Raw genomic sequence first — 20726 nt, forward strand, 5'->3', positions numbered from 1 at the left:
AAATCTCCCTTTAAGGTACATTTGGACAGATAAATATTTTGTGACAAATTTGCAGTTAATCGCGATTCGATATTTTAATCGATTGATAGCCCTAATCTCTATGTAGTTATCTATCTATCTATCTATCTGAAAGTGTTGTGACCTCTATTGGTGGATTTTTTTATGACGTTTGCTGAGTCGTACTTAAGTTTTTTTTCTTAACCAATGATTTAATTGCATAACACCAAGCAACACATGACTCTCTGATCACTGTGGGAGGACAGATACCACAGAGCTCCACCAAAAATCAGGCAGAAAATGTATTTCTAGAACTGTGATTATAAAATGTATGGTTTTTTTTTGCATCTTCTCACGGGTTTCCTATTAAATTTTGTTTTGGCAGGATAAAGTGTTCTTTCTCTCTGATTTCCTCTGCATATTGCCAGCACCCAGAGCGAGGCAGCGACTTTGGCAAGCCACACCATCTGGGAACTTTTCCGACTCTGTAGCCTACCAAGTCGGCCACACAAGCGCGTTATCTGTGAGCTCTGCTGCTTCAGGACTTTTGAGCATCAAATCATAAGCATTTTCATCATCATCTATGTCAATACAAGAGGGGACTGCTCGTATTTTTGTCTTTTTCTCTCAAAGAGTTCAGTTCAGTTCAGTGTCCACAGTGGCAGAAAAGGCATGCAGGCCAGATCAATGCCCTGCAGGGGTGTTGGCAGGAGACAGAGTTTTGATAAAGGTCTTTGCAGATAACATTCCTCCTCTCTCTGCTTCCTCTCTCCCTCATTCTGTAGATTTAGTCTTTCCCTCCATTTCTCACTCTTCATTTCTCTGTCTGCCCGTCTCCCTCACTCTCTCTCGTTGTGGTTCACTTGATTATGGTGCTGGTCTGTAGCTCGAGGGCTTGGCATCCAAATTAAACTCTTTTTGTCCTATGAGTGTTCAGCTAACGTGTCTCTAGTAGCACACCCACTTGTTAGCTCTTGGGTAGATGCTGGCATAGAGTGATGTGTGTGTGTGCAGGAGAGAGAAGAGAATAGTATCGAGCAAAGTGTCAAGTGTGTTTCTGCATTTGGATTTCAGGTCGATAAAAGTTTGTTGTCATTAATGTTGCTGGCTATCAAGGATGAGCTCATCCTCAGGGCTGACGGCCGAGAGGTTACTGCTGTAAGCACTTTCTCGCTGACCCCAAATAGTTGACCCTTCACATTGTAAGTCCAGTCTCATGTTCGGGCAAAGAAACTTTCCTCCCTCTTTCACCCTCCAGCATTCTCCTTTCCTCACTTTATCTGTTGATGTTGGTGAGTCAAGAAAAGACATTCTTTTGCTGCTTTTCTCTGTGTGTACTGGTGGTTTTTATTTTATCAGCCAGCCCCCCCACCCCTCCAGCTCCTCCAATAACAAACACAGGAAGCTGCTGTCGCCGGGTAGAACAGACAGAGCAGGGGAGAAGAGAAAAGCACCACGCAGCTCTGTGCGGTCAGCTTCTTTAACAAACGGGCTCTGGCCTCAGCTCCACGGGTTGCGCAACATCTGTTGGGTGTGATGGGACGTCGGTTTAACAGTTTAGTCATGTCACACGCAGTATGATGGATGAGCAAAGTGGCGAGCCTGTCAAATTTGAAAATACCCGGGGGGTACAAGAGGTTTAAGGATTTAAGATCAAAGCTGTGAGTGTCCCATCTGTGCAAAACTACAAAGGAGGGAGAAACTGCAAAAAGGGGAACTGATGCAGCTCCGCCTATATATGTGCAGGAACTGCAGTATAAATGAGAATGTGTAGTTTCTTAGACAGTAATGTGCTGTTTGCAAAATGACTGTACAATTATGGAGAATGGAGAGACTGCACCACATGCACAAGACTGAGAAAGAAATCTAACATGTGATTACACGCCCAGGCTGAGAGTGAAAAATATAAATGTGTGTGTTTTCACATTACACATTTAAACCACGCGTACTGTGCTCTCATAACCTTGTTAACTTTGTCAGCTGTTTGGCTCTCAATAACCCAGCTTCATTCTCTCTCTTTTTAACTTTCTCCCTCCCTCTGAGGGTGTTTGTAACTCTAGCGTCTGCAGGGGACCTTCTGTTCTTCATTTACAGCTGCTGCTCTCTGTTGAAAACTAATACCTGGAGCGAGCTAGTCAACGCAGCAAGTGCACAGAGCACCAATCAACATTTGATCATTTTAATTATATCCATCACTCTAAGTGACATACTGTAAAGTGTACGCGTCTTTGCACGGGTGGATTAACAAATTAAAGAGACTGCTGCACTTCCATCAGCCCTCATAAAATATTTAGTTTGTTGTTTTTTTGGTGCGAGTTAGACTGCAAGTACGTGAATCGAGGCGTCTACACGTCATGTTCACTTGAACTGAGATTTCTGTAATGATACAGGATGAGAGGATTAAAAGGAATTTGTTGTTCCAGAGAAAACTTGTCTCAGTTACATTCCAAGACTGTGTTAAGGGTATCTGACTCAGAAATGTTACGGGCAAGGCTCTATTTCAAGTCACACATCACAACCCACAGCTCAAGGGGCCGAGATCACCCTTACAAAAAAAGAAGTTTATTCAAGTGTGCTATTAGTATACTTCTTTTAAACTTCAAATAAAAGAGTATGCTTTCAGTTTACTTTTTATGTACTTATCAGAGATATATTTAACAAAATTATACTTAAGTATACTTGGCTTATACTTACAAGTATACAGAAAAGTCTAAGTGTACTTGGCTTATACTGAAAAGTTTGCAGAAAAGTATATTTGGCTAAGTACTATTAGTTCACTTAAAGAAAACTTACAAGTATACTTGCAGTAAAAACTACTAAAGTAGTAATTTACTGAGAGTATATTATAAAGTGTATTTTCATAATCTAAAAAGTGGGCTACAAGCATATAACTAGTAAACTAACAGTATACGTATAAGTTCCCTTGTAGTATAGTTCATATTATAGTTGCAGTACAAAATACAACTTTGTGTACTCAAAGTTCTTACATTTAAAGTATATTTAAAAGTATACTTTTATAAACTAAAAAGTGGGCCAATCTAGTCCAAGAAGTATTGAAGTAGTACACTTACAAATATACTACTAGTACATTGATATTAGTATACTTATTACATAAAGTATACTTGGGATTATACTTGAACTATACTTAAAATCGGGGTAGGCAGTATATTTTTGGCATCATTGGGCAAAAATTCCATAATAACCTTTCATCATATTGTAATTTAAGTGTTCTGAGAGAAAACTAGACTTCTGCACCTCCTCGTGGCTCTGTTTTCAAGCTTTAAAAATCTAGGTCATTTCAGAGAGAGAGCGTTCCTATTGAGCGTTCTATTCGCTGAGCTCCGGCTGGTGGGCGGTGCTTGATATTTCCTCAGCTTATCTCAACATGGCTGCCGGGTCACAAACATTCTCATTTTACAGCTAAACAGTACACTACAAGATGTTTCTGAAAACATTTGAGGTGAGAAATAGGCATTACATTAACAGAATATTGATTCATATTTGATCACTGCTGCCTAGTTTGACCGTTTGATCAGAGTTCGCCAGTGATTGACAGCTGCTCATAGACGGCAAGACTCCAGCTCGGCTCTGATTGGTTGCTTTCCTCCGGTCTTAGGAGCACCGGAGGACACAGAGGCACATGATTTTTTTCAGATTACCTGTCTCATGCACTACTGTCAGGATATAGTGACCGTATTTATTTTATAAATAAATAACTTTTTGTAATCATATTTGCTCCATTTCTACCCACTGCAGCTTTAAGTTCTCACCAAGACTGCGTTAAAGGTATCTGACACAGAAATGTTATGGGCAAGGCTCTCATTCACATCACACACACACACACACACACATCCCAGAGCTTAAGGAGCCGAGATCATAGACATGTTGAGGCAGAAGAATGGTGCATTGTTAGTTATTTTGTACCTAACTGAGCAGGAGGACGAGGGACAAACTGCAGAAGATGGAAAGTGAGATACAGTTGTGGCGATAGATACGCAGAAAGAGAAAGAGAGAACATTGCGATCTGGGAAGTCACTTTGTCAACAAAATTGACAGGACAACAGAGCTACAGTGGCTTTAGTTCCCAAACAGTCAAAGACTGTCTTCCTTTTGCTCTCCTAGCCACATCTTACTGGATTCAACTAGACATGAACTGCTGCTCTTCTCATCTTTCACGGAGCTTAGCGGCTTTCGGAGAACAATTGCTGTATTGTATCCTAAAAGTCAGCTTGCTGTTTGCCCCTTAGTTCCACTAACATGTTCCTCACCTTATGTCTTTCCTCCTGCTGACCCAAATAACGGGCAGCCCCGCTCCTCTCACGCACACATACTTGCACCCCCAATTACTGTGCACAATCCTACAGTGACTTACGTCATCGCTACATGTTCGGAGGCCCCGACCGAGACGCCCCCCTCGCTGTCAGAGTCACTCTATGTATTTTTGCTGAGCGGCTGGTGGTGGATGTTTATGTTGGAAGTCATCTGGTGATAGGGAACCTGCGTGATGTTTATATTTTCCTTTCTAATGGGCCCCTTCGGTTCACGCTGTGTCACCAGACATTTTCATTTTCTCTTAGGGACCCCCATGCTGCAGTCCCGAGATCTGACTGCTTCATGACCCCCCAGTAGGCCTATCCCTCTTACATCCAAACACTACTGCTTTATTCCTAAACTACAGGCTCCTCCTGCAAAGCCCCAGACTTAGACTAGAGACATAGGTTAATCCATTTCAGTCTCAAAAGTATCACTTAAATACTTTATACTTGAATGAAAAGACAGTAAAACCACGTTTTGAGCAGAACTGGATTCCACTGCAATGTTTTAACCTTTCACACTTACATAATTATTATTTCCATTACTGTGTAAATTACACATTTGCTTTTAATACCTACAAAAACATTACAGTCATTTCCCTAATTAAAGGTGAGAGGTGAAAGAAAAAGATGGGTTTAGGGATGATAACATGATAGCACCCACTGACTAAGCAAACTACATGATAACGCTATTCTTTATGTAAACCCTGCCTACAGAAAAAAAAAGTATTGAGTAGCTGTATGTCTCGATGACACGTATATTGTCTGTCCAAGTAAGTTCATCCCACTGTGTGGTCTACTGGTCATGTGAGTACCCCCGTTGTGGATAGAGGACCAGTCCCTGGGCATCAGCGAGACAGGAGAAGGCGTCCGGGGGAATCCTCTCCACCTCCAGCAGATTATTTTCCAAATGGATCGAAGCCAAGGTGGAGCCGGAGTTACGAGGGTGGCACACTCCCCACTGCCTCACCAGCCTGCAAACACAACATACGTTCACTTTAATGTAGACATCTGAAGTCTGCACTTTCCTTCCACAACTGCTGATTTGTTAGTTTCCCCCCAAATGCACAAAGAAGTGTGAGCTGTACAAGTGCTTCGGCGGTGTAACAGTTAATAGGGGTCCCCTCTCACTACACTATACACAGTAAGTACACAATGCACTACAAATAAATATGTCCTGTAGATCTCAGGAGGTCGCACTCGAAACTGCACTTCCTTGGGTCCTCAGCAATACACCCACCAAGTGTGAAGTCGATTGGATGAACGTTTGTCGAGAAAATTGAAGGACATACATACATCAATGTATCCTCATACAACAGTTTGTATGATATCTTACAAAATGTTATTCCTCATTTTTTGTGTGCGTTTTCTACGAATGTCCAGCAACATGTGATGGGCGTGACAATTTACGATCTTTACATATATACAATCTTTTAAAAATAAACTTCCGTCTTCACAGGAAACATGTTTAAGGTTTAGGTTTAGGCAACAAAACTACTTAGTTAGGAAGAGAACAAAAATATCATGGTTTATATATAATAATATACGTGTGCAATAACTCCGGAAGTGGCGTAACTTAATTACGGAAGTTACGTAACAAAAATTACTATGTTAGGTTTAGGAAAAGACAGTGGTTTGGGTTAAAATAACATGGGAAGTGGCGTAAATTAGGTACAGAAGTTACGTGACAAATAAATCCACGTTGACTTCTTTGTACCACGAGGTACAAACACTAATTTCCTGGATGACAGTCTGGTGTTTTTGGACACACCCATCCACCCCGACCTCCTCTCTACACGGCGTTTGTTGCTCTTAATACTTCCTGGATCAAAGTTACGTGGAATACATACACATTGATTTCATGGGATATATATACGAATTACAGTGCATTATTTTACACAGGTATAGATACGAACGTTGTAGGAGAACAGCCTGCATACATACATACATACAGACAGTTAGACAGACATACAGATAGACAGACAGACAGACAAAGACTCCTTCCATTTCAGTTAGATGATGTGAACTGTTGTTGAAATGTCTGTTTGAATAAATGTGTTTGCAAAAGACACTGAATGTCCCATGATATCCTTCTTTACTTTTTTGCCAAGCTCCTTAGAGTCATTTCCAAAGGGAGCTGCACTAGCAGAGCCAATGGTATTAAGACAGGATTGGGTAACAAGCAAGCAAGCAAGCAAGCATTTAGTTCATCCCTGCATTATGAAAATCACATTAAACTCTTAAGAATGTATGGAGAGTGTGACTCTACCTGATCTGGTTGTTGTCCAGCCTCAGCACCTGCAGATTCTTAAACTGTCGAACGCAGCGAGGGACCTCCCCCAGGCGATTGTTGTCCAACAGGAGCTCGCCCAGTGAGCGGTACGTTCCCACAAAAGAGACTCGCTCCATGCCCTCATTGCTCAGGGCATTGTGTGATAGTCGGAGGGACTGTAGGCTGGACCGCATGTGACGGAACGTGAAGGCGGCGATGTGACTGATGTTGTTGTGCTGGAGGGTCAGTTTATGGAGACGACGAGGCAGATTCATTGGGACAGAGGTGAACTGGTTGTAAGACAGGTCCAACGCCTCCAGGGACCTGAAAAGAAACAATCTCAGTCAGATATGTGCAAGGAAACCTTCAAATGGAAATTCTACTTATAGATATTTTTAGCCATGCAAGCTGCATGACTGTATGGACAGCAATGTAAGTCTGTTTGTCCACCACTTTGGTCCAAACTGAGGTATTTCAACAACTATAAGATGGATTGTGATGACATTTTCGACAGACGTTCGTGGCCCCCAGAGGATACATCCTACTGACTCTGGTGATCCCCTGACTTTTCTTCTAGCACCAATCAGATCAACGTTTTCACTTTTCCTGTGGAATATCTCAACATCTACAGAACGGATTGGCACAAAATCTGGTTCATTCATGGTTCCCAGATGATGTATCCTGAAGACTTTGGTGATCCCCTAACTTTTCCTCTAGGGTCACCATGAGGCTGACATTTGTGGTTTTTAGGGAAATGTCTCAAAAGCTATTGGATGGCTTTGTCCAATACTTTGGTTTAAGACCAAATACCTGCAAAACTGATAACATAACAAAACTAAACATTGTGTTTAGTGTCGAGTAACGAATGTTAAAGGGATAGTTCCAGTGTTTTGAAATGGGGTGGTATGAGGTACTTATCCACAGCACTGTATTGCTTTGCTTCGGTGCCGGTGCTCCTCTCTGTTTGTTGACGCTGGGGGCCTGCCGACCGTCATCTATTGTAAGTAATGCACTGACTATGGATAAGTACCTCATTCAACCCCACTTCAAAACACCCGAACTATCCCTTTAACATGCCAACACACTACAGTAAGATGGTGATCATGGTGAACAGTACACCTGCTTAACATCAGCATGTCAGCATGTTTTACAGGGCTCTAGATTAGATATAATAATGGATGCCCACTTCCACTCTTATTTAAAGGCATTTAACTGCAGACTTCATGTTTTATAGTTACTGACTCCTGCAAAGCGCTGCTGGGGAGTCTGGAGTGCAGAGAGGGAGGCTGTGGGGGAATCATGGGGAGCAGCAGGGGGGTAAATAATAGGGCCTGGAGGGTGCAATGTAAGAAAGCGTGGCAGTTTGAGGGTGAATTTGTGGCTGAGTGAAGGATAAGGGGTATGAAAATGTTTGGTTTGCGGGAAAGAGAAGACCAGAATTCAGGGGTCTGAGGTGAAGATGCATTACAGGGGTTCAGTGTTTTTCTTGGAAGATCCAACACAGCTGTTGTGAGTTTACAGCGCAGCTCACCGCAGGAGAGGAACCTCATTTCCTGTTCTTCCGCCATTCATAGACCATACTGAACAGCCAATGGGTTCAGAACACCCTCAGGTGGCCAGCCAATGACCACACAGTGGAGTGAAATGGGGACCAATGAGGAGAAAGAGAGTGGATGCAGGAGACGCTCGGACCGGCATTCGTCTGACTGATAGTCGGTGCCTCAGCAGTTCTGCTCCTCGTAAAGGTGACTTACAGTAAGACCTCTGCATTAACTCGCCTCCCTTGAACTTTACGACTCCGGGGTTACATTAATCACCGGTGTTTTTGTGGGGTTTGTATTTCCACGAGATAGATGATGTGTGTCAACGAGAGGGGGTTAAAATCACTAAATCAATCAAAATGCTGCTACGTTGAGCAACTTCTGATCATTTGTCAGAATCACAGGAAAGGTCATAGTTAGCATGAGGCCCTCCTCCCTCTGTTTGGTCAAATAAAGTCCACTATAGACTTCATGAAACCTGAGATAGGTTACATGCCTGTAGTGTAATAAAACATCACATTAATACAACCATAAATGTTTTACTGAAAAAACAAAGTTAAGACACATGGGAGGGAGCACGATGACAGATTTAACTCAAAACACAAAAACGTACGAGCCAATGTTTTCTACAGTGTATAATCACCTGAAAATAAGAATCGTTGTGTTTTCGTTACCTTATAATGAGCCGTTTACATCTACATAGGGAGCCGGTCCTCTTCACAGAGCTGGCTGCCATGTTTCTACAGTAGCCCAGAACGGACAAAACAAACACGAATGGCTCTGGAAAGGGCAGTTTTCGTGTTGGCCACTGTAGTTCTCCTACATTCTTGGCACACGGGAGATGTTTTAGTTGGTTGCAATCTACAACCTCACTGCTAAATGCCGCCAAATCCCACACACTGCACCTTTAACATTTACATATTGTGGCAGTTGTGGATTTTTTTGAAGATGTGGTTTCTGCTTGAATTTTAAACCGTGAAATATACATATATATCGCTCTATCAGCTCCTCAGTACCAGTTCAGACCAGTTGTGGGCTGCTGATTTGTATTCTAAATCTTTGCCAAGAAGCTCAGCAGCAGTCCACCGCTGCTTAGAGCTCCACATGGTATTAATGAGCAGAGGGACACACAGTCCTCTCTTCTCAGAGTCCTCCACCCACTGGCACCTACACACACACACACACACACACACATACCCGTGTGCGTGCAACATGATGTGATGAAGAAACACTAATGCACACAAAAGCAAATAAACACGCTCACAGACACAGAGATGTGCCAAGAACATGTAAACCCAAATGTATGAATTTGAAAATGCTAATTCACAGATATAGATACCGTACATATTCAAACCAATAGGCACGCAACATGCACTCTCTTTCCTGGATTAATTAATTACTTCATTTCTAAAACATTTATAGAGAGGCAAACAGCAATTACGCAAAACACAAATGTGTTTGTGTGCACAAATGTTTGTGTTTGTCCATGTTTTTTGGCCAGAAGCTTGTGGTCTGCTCATCCTCAGGTTGTTGGGTTCTAATGGGAACCAGCACACCGAGGGATACATAAGCACAAGTACATTACTTACATATACACACAGTTCCATCTGCCAGCACTAACACAAGCTGGTTTATGTACTTTGGTAACCAAACCAGGATAGGTAAGTATTGCCAGGCAGAGTGGCGGTGCCAAGTAGGCTAGATAGAACAAGACTGAAATGATGGATGGATGATAGCGGACTTGTCTTCAGCTACATTATGGTGGAGGCTTCTGTGTGCACTGAATTATGAACATACCAGTAAATTGACATCTGGGAGTATTTTGGGCCATTTGTCACATCTGTCGAAAACAAACTGAAGCACATTTGGTTTAATTTAAAGGAACAGTGTGTAACAATTAGGGGGATCTATTGGCAGAAATGGAATATAATATTAATAAGTACATTTTCTTTAGCGTAAAATCACCTGATAATAAGAATTGTTGTGTTTTCGCTACCTTAGAACGAGCTGTTTATATCTACATAGGGAGCGGGTTCCCTCTCCACGGAGTCCGCCATGTTGCAAAGCCATGTTTCAACAGTAGCCCAGAAGGGACAAACCACTGTTAACTTTTCCTGCATGGGCTGTAGTTGATAACGTTACTCGCTCCCGTTGCCGCCGGTCTCTCTCTCTCTTGCTTCACCACTCACTTCCATGGTGCACACACACACAGGCTCTGCTCCAAATGAGCTACGCTGGCTCTAGAGAAGGCCGTTCGTGTTTTCGCGTCGGCCACCGTAGCTCTCCAACACGCTTAGCACGCGGGAGAGCTTTCAGTTGGTTTCAATCTCCTCACCTCACTGCTAGATACCACCTGATCCTACACACTGGACCTTTGAGGACATAATATGACATTAATAGTTTACTGCGGTGGTACATAATATATAGTGTCTATCCATTGTGAGTATTCGTATGTGTTTGTAACCAAAGAGGAAACCCTTAAATGAAAATCAAAGATGACTTAAATTAAAGTCAGAGGTTTTCATTAATGCTTCAGCATAGTTGGTGTGTGTTTGTGTGCTGCTTGCTTTACCATTTATGTAAGCTTGTTACAAAACCAATTTTGCTGGTCCGAAGCTAAAAGAGCTTTCGTTACAAGTCCTGTCAGGCTCAAAACAAAACTACACACACACACACGTCTTATCAGTGAACCTGTGTCTACATGCAGTCGGTCTGAGCCCGCAGCGGGGGTAAATTTACGCAGAGGTCCTCTCCAACGACAACCCCTCTCCATCAAAGTGACACAACTAATAAAAACCAAATGGACAAAAAAAGATCATTCCATCAGCCATCTGTTTCGACACTAACTAAGACGAAATAAGTCACCACTTCTGTCTCGGTATTTAACACTGCCAGAGTAGTTTTATTAGATCATTTTTAAGCTGATGACACATTTATAAGTCTATTATGCTAAGCTGTAGAACATCATGTTGTGTTACATAGTTGAAGCAGAAGGTCCACATTACCATAATTTTCCCAATAAAAATGTTTGACGGCATGAATAAAAAACTGCAATTGAAAACATATTACCCATGAAATATATATATATATATATGAATGAGTGATGTTTATGCAGCTTTAATCAGTGGAAGTAATGTAAAACATGCTATGGTTCTGTCAGTGAACATGCAGAGTTGGAGTCAGGTCTGTCAGCTGGCTGCAGCAACGTGATCACTGGTGTGTTTTGATCGACAGGAGGGCGAGCGGATATGGAGGCATTTCAGACCCTTATTTGAGCTGACAGTTTCGTAAAGAGCCAGGAGAAGATGTGTGTGTGTGTGTGTGTGTGTGCGTGTGCGTGTGTGTGCGTGTGTGTGTGTGTTTTAGATTTGCATCAGTGTGTTTAAAGATGAAAGCTGCTGATTGTGCCCCTGAGGAGACGCATCTGCAAGTACAGAAGTGTTATCAGCAAAATGTACTTTAAGTATCAAAAGTGCTCATGATGCAGAAAATGTCACCTGTGGGAGTTATATTATGATATATTATATTATTTAATAATTTTTACTGATGCTTTGATGTGTAAATAGCATTTTTACTGTTTATATATATAATCCATTACATATCTTACTGTGTGTGTAAAAACAAGGTAACTAGTAACTAAACCTGAGGTGGAGTGAAAAGTACAATAATTGAAGGTACAGTGTGAAGGATTTGGTGACATCTAGTGGTGTGGTTCCAGATTGCAACCAACGGAGTACCCCTCCGCTCACTCTTCCTTTCCAAGACTGCGGTAATGTGAGTTGCAAAACCGTGGTAACGCCGTTCACCATCCTTACAATGATAACACTACTTTAGGAGTAACGGAAGTCAGGCAGCGTCTGGCGATACCCCGGTTTTGCACTCTGCGGCTCACATTACCGCAGTTTCACAAGCATGTCGGAGAACTACGGTGGCCTTTAGGTTAACGTAAAAACGCTAAAGTCTCTCTCTAGAGCCAGTGTTTGGTTTGTCCGTTCTGGGCTACTGTAGAAACATAGCGGAGCAACATGGTGGACTCCGTGAAGAGGACACACTCCCTATGTAGCTATGAAGGGCTCATTCTAAGCTAACAAAAAAACCTTACGATTCTTAGTTTCAGTTAATTATACACTAATGAAAACATAGTAATGAATATTATATTCCATTTCTGCTAATAGATCCCCCAAATGTTATGTACTGTTCCTTTAAATAAACAAAAAAGTATAGTGAAAGAAACCCTAAAAGTACCATATTTGGTAATACTCAAGTCAAGTACAAGAACCTAAAAACTATACTGAAGTACATCGCTGAAGTATAATTAATTCCACCACCGGTTGTTAAGCATGTGCGTATGCTTATAGGATGGTCACACATTGGCAGCAATTGTAAACACACCCAGGGGAACTCAAACTAAAGACAGATCTGGGATAAGTTTGCTGAGAAACAGAAAATGTGAAACAGATCCCAGGTACAAACTGAACTCCCCAGCTCCATGTAACCTCCACTCGTACCTCCAGTCGATGAACCCCAGCAGGAGGCAGCAATAACACCGACTGACTCCATGACATGAAACAGAGGCACTCCGCTAACCAGAACCAGCACACGGCAGTTTATTTTATCATTAAGCTCTGTTTCAGTCCCTCTCTGTATATTTCTCCACACACCTCTGCAGAGCTACACGATGAAGACATTTATCCACAAGTACTTCAGTGTGGATTTAATTATTAAATGTCAGCAGAGTAACATATAATCCAACAACAGGGAGGAGTCTCATTTAATGCCACTCTGGTCTCGCTAATGACCTTTGCCCTTTAAGGAATCAGCTCCTGCTTTGTTAGTGGAGTTCATGTTGAATATGTCCCCACTCTCTTGTCTATGCGGTGCTGAAGGAAGATTTTTTTGAAATGGAGGACCAGCTGATAAGCCTGCAGTGCCGATGGGAAGAACGCTGCTCTCGCCACTAATGAGGTCAAGTGTCAGATGTCAAATACGTTCGAGTCAGAAGTCAAGCGAAGGCTCGGAGTGCTGCCTATAAGTGTCTCCACTAAGATTCCTTCTTTCTTCACAGAATCTCTCTGTGGACATGTGTTTTACTGTTTCAATGTTTGATTACAAGACCTCATCATTTCTTCAGTCAAACTTCCCCTGAATATATTTCACCAATTTCCTATTTCTAGTTCCTCGTTCACACAATCATTTAGTCAAACAGTAAAATCCAACGTTTCTCCAGTTGTACTTTCTTGTCTTTCTTCAGTACTTTTTTCTCCCCTCCCTGAAGCTCCCACTGTGGTTCACAAGGATCCCAGGGAGCAAAGAAAAAAACCCACTGGAATCCACTATATTTAAACAACAGACTCACACACACACACACCACCGCCACCATAAACACACAGTGAGACATGCGTACACAAACAGACACATACAGGCACACTGTTGCCCTCAAGCTCTCCCTCACACGCCTGCTCATCTAAGTACACAAGGTCAGCTGTCATAACTTCTGTGATATGTGTGCATGTGTGGTATGCGTGTGTCTGCGTGTGTGGGTGTGTGTGGGTGTGAGAGAGAAAGAAAATATTCCTGTGAATCAGTCAGAACGTCAGCCAAAGAACTGAAATCAAAAGTACTGATCCGGATTTGTGTGTGTGAGTGTGTTTATGTTCATTTCTGTGCGCGAAACAGAGCCGCCAGCCTCGTCTACTGATATTAATGATAGAAATAGTAATCTGATCTATCAGAGGATTTATCATCTTTTGATGGAAATGTTCAAATATTTTAAGTACTACAACCATCAACTGATAAGCGCTTAAATGTAAAAAATGATAACAAAGGTGTTGGGAATCCCAAACAACACCAGTCTACCCTCTTGTGGCTGGTGGAGGAACTGCAGAACATTATTATTTTTGGTGAAATGGTAAATGGACTTGCATTTATATAGCGCCTTTCCAGTCTTCTGACCTCTCAAAGCGCACTCAGTCAGCATTCACCCATTCACACACGCATTCATACACTGATGGCAGAGGCTGCCATGCAAGGTGCGAACCTGCCCATCAGGATCTGATGGATGAATGGATGGATAGATGGATGGATGAATGGACGGTTGGATGGACGTACCTGAGACGGGTCCATGCGTGGTTAGCGATGCTTCGCTCATGCAGCAGGTTGTGACTCAGGTCCAGCACTCTCAAATGGACACAGCCCCTCAGCGCCTCCTCTTTCACCTCCTCAATCAGATTTTCATTCATCTCCAGCTCCTACACGAAGAGAAGGAGACGGATACATTTATATCTACATAGGGAGCGGGTTCCTCTCCACGGAGTCCGCAATGTTGCACCGCCATATTCTACAGTAGCCCAGAAGGGACAAACCAAACACTGTTAACTTTCCCTGCTTAGGCCGAAGTCGATAACATTACTCGCTCCCGTCGCCGCCGCTCTCTCTTCCTTGCTTCACCACTCACTTCCCACTTGCTCCAACTCAAGTCAACTCAAAACACTACTAGATACCACCAGATCCTACACACTGGACCTTTAAAGAGGAAGATTGTCCCTTCTAAGATTCAGTAAAGTGACACCTGTGCACCTGAAGAGAGGGAGGAAGGCCCAGAGGGAGGGAACGGAAGCGGTTGTTGTCCAACTGGAGGTCCAGAAGTCTCTCTAGAGGTCTGAAGGCCAGTGGTGACACACTGCCCTCGTGGAGAGTGTTCTCCTCCAGCTCCAAAGTCAACAGGTTCATCAAACCTAGAGGGGGATACTAAATTATATTATTTTCATACAAGACCTTTCACTGCAATGTACACAGACACAAATCCCACCTTTGAAACATTGAGGGCCGAGTGCACCGAGCTTGTTGTCATTCATCTTGAGCTCCTCGAGAGATGGCGGCAGCGGTGGGACCCTGGTAAGCTGGTTGCCATCGAGGTTCAGCTTCTTCAGAAAGGTCAAGTTCTACATGACACGCAGCAAAAAGGAGGGGTCAGAAAGATAAAACAGAGAAACTGGATACTCCGTAATCCATAATTTTCCATCCCGACTTGCCGAGAAGGACACAATCACAGAGTTCACAGAAATACACCAAATCTGTGCATCTCTGCCATGTCATCTATCATGTTGTATTTTTAGTAAAGCCACTCTGTGTGGCTCCGGTGTGGTTGGTGTGTGTCAACTAAAAGCAGTGGACTGAATCTTTTGCAGGATCCCTCGAGCCAGTCCATCAGTCCTCTGTCATTACCGGGAAGTGAGCACAAAATGAAGAAGAAAAAAAAATTCCTCCAAAAATAATTTGGTTTTATTCTCCACATCATTGGCTGCAGCTGTTTTCCAACAGGTCTGTCCAGCCAATACTGTGAGAGGACGCTGATGGCGGCGCCTAATGATTGGTCAGAGCGTGGCGGGCTGCCTCGGCGTGGTCAGGATCTGAGTTTGGCCTGTGGTCATTTAGAGGTTAGACCAGAGGTTATTCTTAGAAAGGATTAGTTAATGCAATTTCGTGTGCTCTTTTATTACTGTAATGATACAGGATACAGACTGCTTTTCATTTTAATTAGATGCGAAGTGACTTATAAAACTGGCTTGTAACTCACAAACTCACTCATTCACATGTAGCAGGCTGCAGATTCTCCACAAGAGGGAGCTTTTTATGGGTCAATATCTATACAGTCTATGGTCAATATTAGACTCATTCTACACATGCTTACCTACACCACCTATAGGAAAAGAAAATAATAGTAGCTGCAGTTTAAACCTGCAGGTGTAGACATGTCAGTGTTGGAAGAAGTTATATCTGCTGCAGTCATAACATTTGCACCACCTGCAGGCAGTGAGCTTTATTGCAGTGGCTTTATTTGAATAGTGTCTGTTTTTTGCTTTCTATCTGTGTTGCGGATTGACATCATCACTCTAACCTCCAGTGGATATTTAACACTCAGTTAAATACTCAAAATAGAATTCAGCTTTTATCTCTCAAACATCATATTTTAACTGTAAGGGTTTCTACAGTAGCCCAGAACGGACAAACCAAACACTGGTTCTCGAGAGAGCCTTTCACGTTTTTGGAAGGCCACCGTAGTTCTCCGACATGTGATACTGTGGTAACGTGAGCAGCAGAGTACGAAACCGTGCTACCGCCAGCCGTCGTCTGACTTCCGTTGCTCCTAAAGTAGTGTTGTATTATGGTAAGGATGGCCTCTGAGCGAGGCGAACGGCGTTACCACAGTTTTGCACTCGGCGGCTGGTACTCAGTTGGTTGCAATCTGCAACCACAACACTAGATGCCGCCAAATCCTACACACTGCACCTTTAAGTTTATAGTTCAAATATGTAGCACAAAAAAACAACTGAATTTAGTAACCTAATTTGCAAATTGTTGTTTGTTTTCCTTTAGGCTCTGCCTCTCCTATTTGTTTTTTTCTCTTTTGGAGACGTGATGACACTTAGTATTTATTTAAAACAAAAAAAGCTACAGTTGTAACACTCCCTTGTGCGTAGGTAGAGCAGGCTGGACTGGTACTTCAGGTTTGAGACTGTAGAAGCTCTGCAGTTAAGATTGAATGGATCGAGTTTTGGATGCATCACATCAATGTGACACTATGTTCCCTTTTGCATTTGTAATTACACGGCACATACATTATGTAACATTGCTTTGAAGCAAGAACAAGTAACCCTCAATTAAACATAAAGAGTACACATTTATGGGTGTGATGTACTTGCAGATGAGTATTAGACTGAGACCGTTTAGACTGACAGTGAAGAAGAGAGGTGTTACTCACAGACAGGGGGTTTTGTCTGAACGACTCGTCGTCCAGTTTGTTTTTGCTCAGGTCCAGCGTGTCCAGGTTCGGCACACCAGAGAAAACTTGTGGAGCGATGCTTCGGATGTTGTTCTCTTTAAAGATAAATCACATGGTATGACATATGATGAAGTACATGTGGTGGAAGTATACAATATGGCTTGTACAGCCATTTCACATGAGTATGTGGTCATGTCATGCTGACATATATCTGTGCTGGAACTTTTGTTTTGATGTAAATAATATGTCAATGAACTTTGTTATTTTAGTTTTCAGTTCTTGAACTATACTTTTCTTGCCAAATACTAAGTACTACTGTTGAGACATCAAAGTGGAAACAAATTTAAATAAATGGCTAGTGGCATCAAAGTTGGAATCAGAGCTACTGGAAACCTTAATAAATAAGCTGATCTACTAATAAACCAGTTTATATCTAATCACTATCACGGCTGTATTACTTTTTATAGAATCCACTTCTATTCTGTACCATCCCACCAAGCACAAACATGCCTCATTTTGTATGATGCATCTACCACCACAACATACATACACACACATACACACACCTGCCATGTCCAGATTTGTGGCCAGCAGGTTGTGGATGATTGGCAGGTGAGTCATGCCGACGCCCCTGCAGCTGATCTCTCTGTCAGCAGTCTGACACTCGCTGAGATGAGGAGACTCTGTAGAGCTGGAGTAGGTTTCTGTTTGATTGCTGGGGGCCTCAGTTGCCTCTTCTTCTTCTTCTTCTTCCTCCTCCTCTTCCTCTTCCTCTTCCTCTTCCTCTTCCTCCTCCTCCTCCTCCTCCTCCTCTTCCTGACACAGAAGATTAAAAGAGAAATTGCATTACAGAAAATTGCTTCATGGATGATACAATGAACTAAAGCAAAGCAACAGCCTTATTTGTACACACCTCTTCCTCCTCCTCCTCTTCTTCTTCTTCTTCTTCTTCTTCATCATCATCATCATCATCATCGTCATCATCATCATCATCATCATCATCGTCATCATCATCATCGTCATCATCTTCTTCCTCCTCTTGTGCTTTCCCTTGATCCATCAGCCGCCGCTTATCAGCATGAAGCTCCTTAAGTGCAGCCATGAGAGCGCTGGTCTCCTCCTCTCCTCTTCCTCGCTTCCTCCAGCCCGTCAGGGGTCGTCCCAAACCTGCCTGCAAATAAGCAGCAGAAAGTCACTGACATGACTCAACAAAGGAGCAAATCAACATATGACATGAGTGAAAATACGTTTAAAAACTGCAGAGATGGAAGATAAAATGTGCAAATTTGTTTTTTTTATATATATATTTATAAATATGCATTTCTGTGTTCACATGGTAGAACAAGAGTCATACTATTCTATAGGCATTGGCCTCCACTGTAGCTGCGTGTTTCCTCTTCCCCCAGGCACTTCTCCTTCCTCTACCAGTCTCCAGCTTCCAGAAATCAACTCCTTGATGCTTCCTCTCCTCCTCTGCCTCCATTTGGAGAAGCTCATCCTCACTCTCTTCTTCACCAATCATAAAGCAGAGCAGAAAAAGACAATTAAAGACTTTAAAAAAAAATGTTTTCACTGCTGTGTACGCAAAATAAGGTAAAGCAATTTCAGCTATTAACACATATATTGGCCAAGATTATGCAGACAGAAACAGGCAGCATTTGAAAGATAAAAACTCATCTCACCAGCAGGGAGGGTCACACTTGATGCGTATGTATCCAACAAGCTCACTCCTGTGTCGATTCCTGGTGGATGAACGGCTGCTGTTTTGAATTCAGGTGTCTCAGAAGAGGTTTCCATGTCGTGCAAAGAGTTAAGGCTTTGTCCTGATAAAACCATGCCACAGAGACATATGAGCGTGATCCATGTCCTTGGCATCTGCATTGTTAAATATTTACTCAATTAAAGCTGTTTCAGTTGTAGTTAGAAGTCCAAAACCTTTAGATCTCCGGTGCTGAAGCAAGGATGAAGCAAATCCACAGAATTATTGTCTGCACTGGTGATGCCAAAGGGAAAAAACTACGTGAGCAGCAGTCGACGTGAGAGTTTACACAAGAGGATACATCACTATAATTACAGTAAAAAGCTGTACTAAACCATATTGCACATGCCCCCAACCCAAAAGTGAATGCTGAATTGAAGAAAGGGCAGGAGGACGGGAAAGAATATCTAGGAGGCGGAGAGGTCAGAAAATAAACTCTCACGTTGTTAATAAAGGCTCGCTCATGGCACCACGAACTATACACAGACCCGCCCTGCTCCTCCTCGTCTCCTCACTGTTTCATAACTGTCTGCTAACATGAGGTGGAAAGCAGAGACACGAGAGACGGGACAGGAGGCAAAAGATAGAAACACAATAAGTTTCATACAAGTGTGATAGATTCTAGTCGGAGACATTATCACAGATTTGTGATCCACTGTCAGTTTTGTGTTTTTCTCCCCGACTGTATCAGATTGACCTTTTCCAAACAAGACACAGGGTTGGTAGACAGTTCAGGTCGGAGCCAACCTTGTTTGGCCAAGCTCCACTATAGCATCTATGTATGAAAGCAAACACGACCTCTGAGAGGTGAACAATGAGCCCGTCTTTACATTCTGCACACACAATACTGTCTGTACGCGCACACACACTGTGATGCTTACACATGTACATCCTCGCACTCAAACCGCTAAGCCAAGCAGGTGCCACTGGCTGAGTGTTGAGCCAAACTGGGATTTTCACTGTGGGGTGACAACTGCTGACAGCCCCTCTTTATTTACTCAGTAACCACACACTAAATCTGTCAAAATGTGTGTGCGACGTGTTGTCATGTCACAGACAACGGCTTATGCGATCAACGAGACGTCTGAATTATGATCATTTCTGATCATATCAATGAAGTAGACTAGTAATTTAGATATTAATTCTTGTTTTTCTGCACCTGAATCTCATCAGATGAGACCACAGAAGAAATCCAGACTTATTCCAAATGGCTCATTGGACAACTTATCAGTAAACAGTGAAACACAGGTCCCTTCCAAGTCAAATAGTGAGGTGTCCAAAGACTATTCATTTAAATCTTGACAGGAACATGCAGTAATCCATTGACCACATTCAACCCCTTCCTTAACCTCAATCTGACAACACCCTAGATTAACAATTTCCACAGCAGAGGCCTACAATTCATCGCTTCTTCGGTGACTGGTTGACACAAAGGACTTTTACCATCTCTGCTGTGACCTATTGTCCTTTCTCTGCCATTGTAGCACAACTTTACTACTTTGTCCTAGACCAGGGATTTTCATTTCATTTATCATTGTTGTAGGTCTATGGTACGACGGTACGACGGAGTATTAGGGCCACATTGAGGAAAAAAATTAATCTGAGATTTCGAGAATAAAGTCATACTATTATAAAGTAGTAATTTTACGTGTTTTTTCTTTTTTTCTCGTAAAGTTATGACTTTATTTTCGTAATATTACGACTTTTTTTCTCGGAAAGTTATGACTTTATTCTCGTAACATTACGACTTTTTTCCTGTAATATCACAACTTTTTTTCTTGTAAAGTCATGACTTTATTCTGAAAAACTCCGATTTTTTTTCCCTCAATGTGGCCCTAATACTCCGTCGCACATTTGCACTTTGGCCCTCACTGCATTAGACTTATATACTTAGACTATAAACTATGTTACCTTCATCACAATGCTCAAATGTTTTCAGCTCCAGACAGATTTTTTTTCTTTTTTTTGGGCCAAAAATGGCTCTTTTGATAGTAAAGGTTGCTGACCCCTGGGCTAGACAGTCTGACCACTAGCCAGCTCTACAACATGTCTGTAAAAGCCA

At 42.4% G+C, this 20726-nt stretch overlaps 1 protein-coding gene across 1 annotated transcript; it reads right to left on the reverse strand.

The window, feature by feature from the left end:
- Window positions 1–4894: 4894 nt before the first annotated feature.
- si:dkey-32e6.6 (extracellular matrix protein 2) lies at window positions 4895–17737 on the reverse strand. The gene is made up of 7 exons (XM_037772400.1): window positions 17472–17737; window positions 16885–17000; window positions 14932–15064; window positions 14700–14857; window positions 14232–14371; window positions 6580–6906; window positions 4895–5284 (listed from the first exon to the last, which is right to left on the reverse strand). Exons 1-7 carry the CDS (start codon window positions 17524–17526, stop codon window positions 5107–5109), a joined length of 1107 nt encoding a protein of 368 aa, XP_037628328.1. The 5' UTR covers window positions 17527–17737; the 3' UTR covers window positions 4895–5106.
- Between the last annotated feature and the right edge of the window lie 2989 nt (window positions 17738–20726).

Source organism: Sebastes umbrosus, chromosome 6 (assembly GCF_015220745.1).
Source record: "Sebastes umbrosus isolate fSebUmb1 chromosome 6, fSebUmb1.pri, whole genome shotgun sequence".
Lineage (NCBI taxonomy): Eukaryota > Metazoa > Chordata > Actinopteri > Perciformes > Sebastidae > Sebastes > Sebastes umbrosus.

Bases quoted from the DNA above. Each gene is read 5' to 3' on its own strand.
- si:dkey-32e6.6 (XM_037772400.1), bottom strand. From the start codon at position 17,526: ATGACTCACCTGCCAATCATCCACAACCTGCTGGCCACAAATCTGGAC. The intron at 15,065-16,884 runs GTGAGTAACACC...CGTGTCATGTAG, and splicing joins TCAGACAAAACCCCCTGTCT to AACTTGACCTTTCTGAAGAA. The intron at 6,907-14,231 runs GTACGTCCATCC...GTTTCTTTTCAG, and splicing joins CACGCATGGACCCGTCTCAG to GTCCCTGGAGGCGTTGGACC.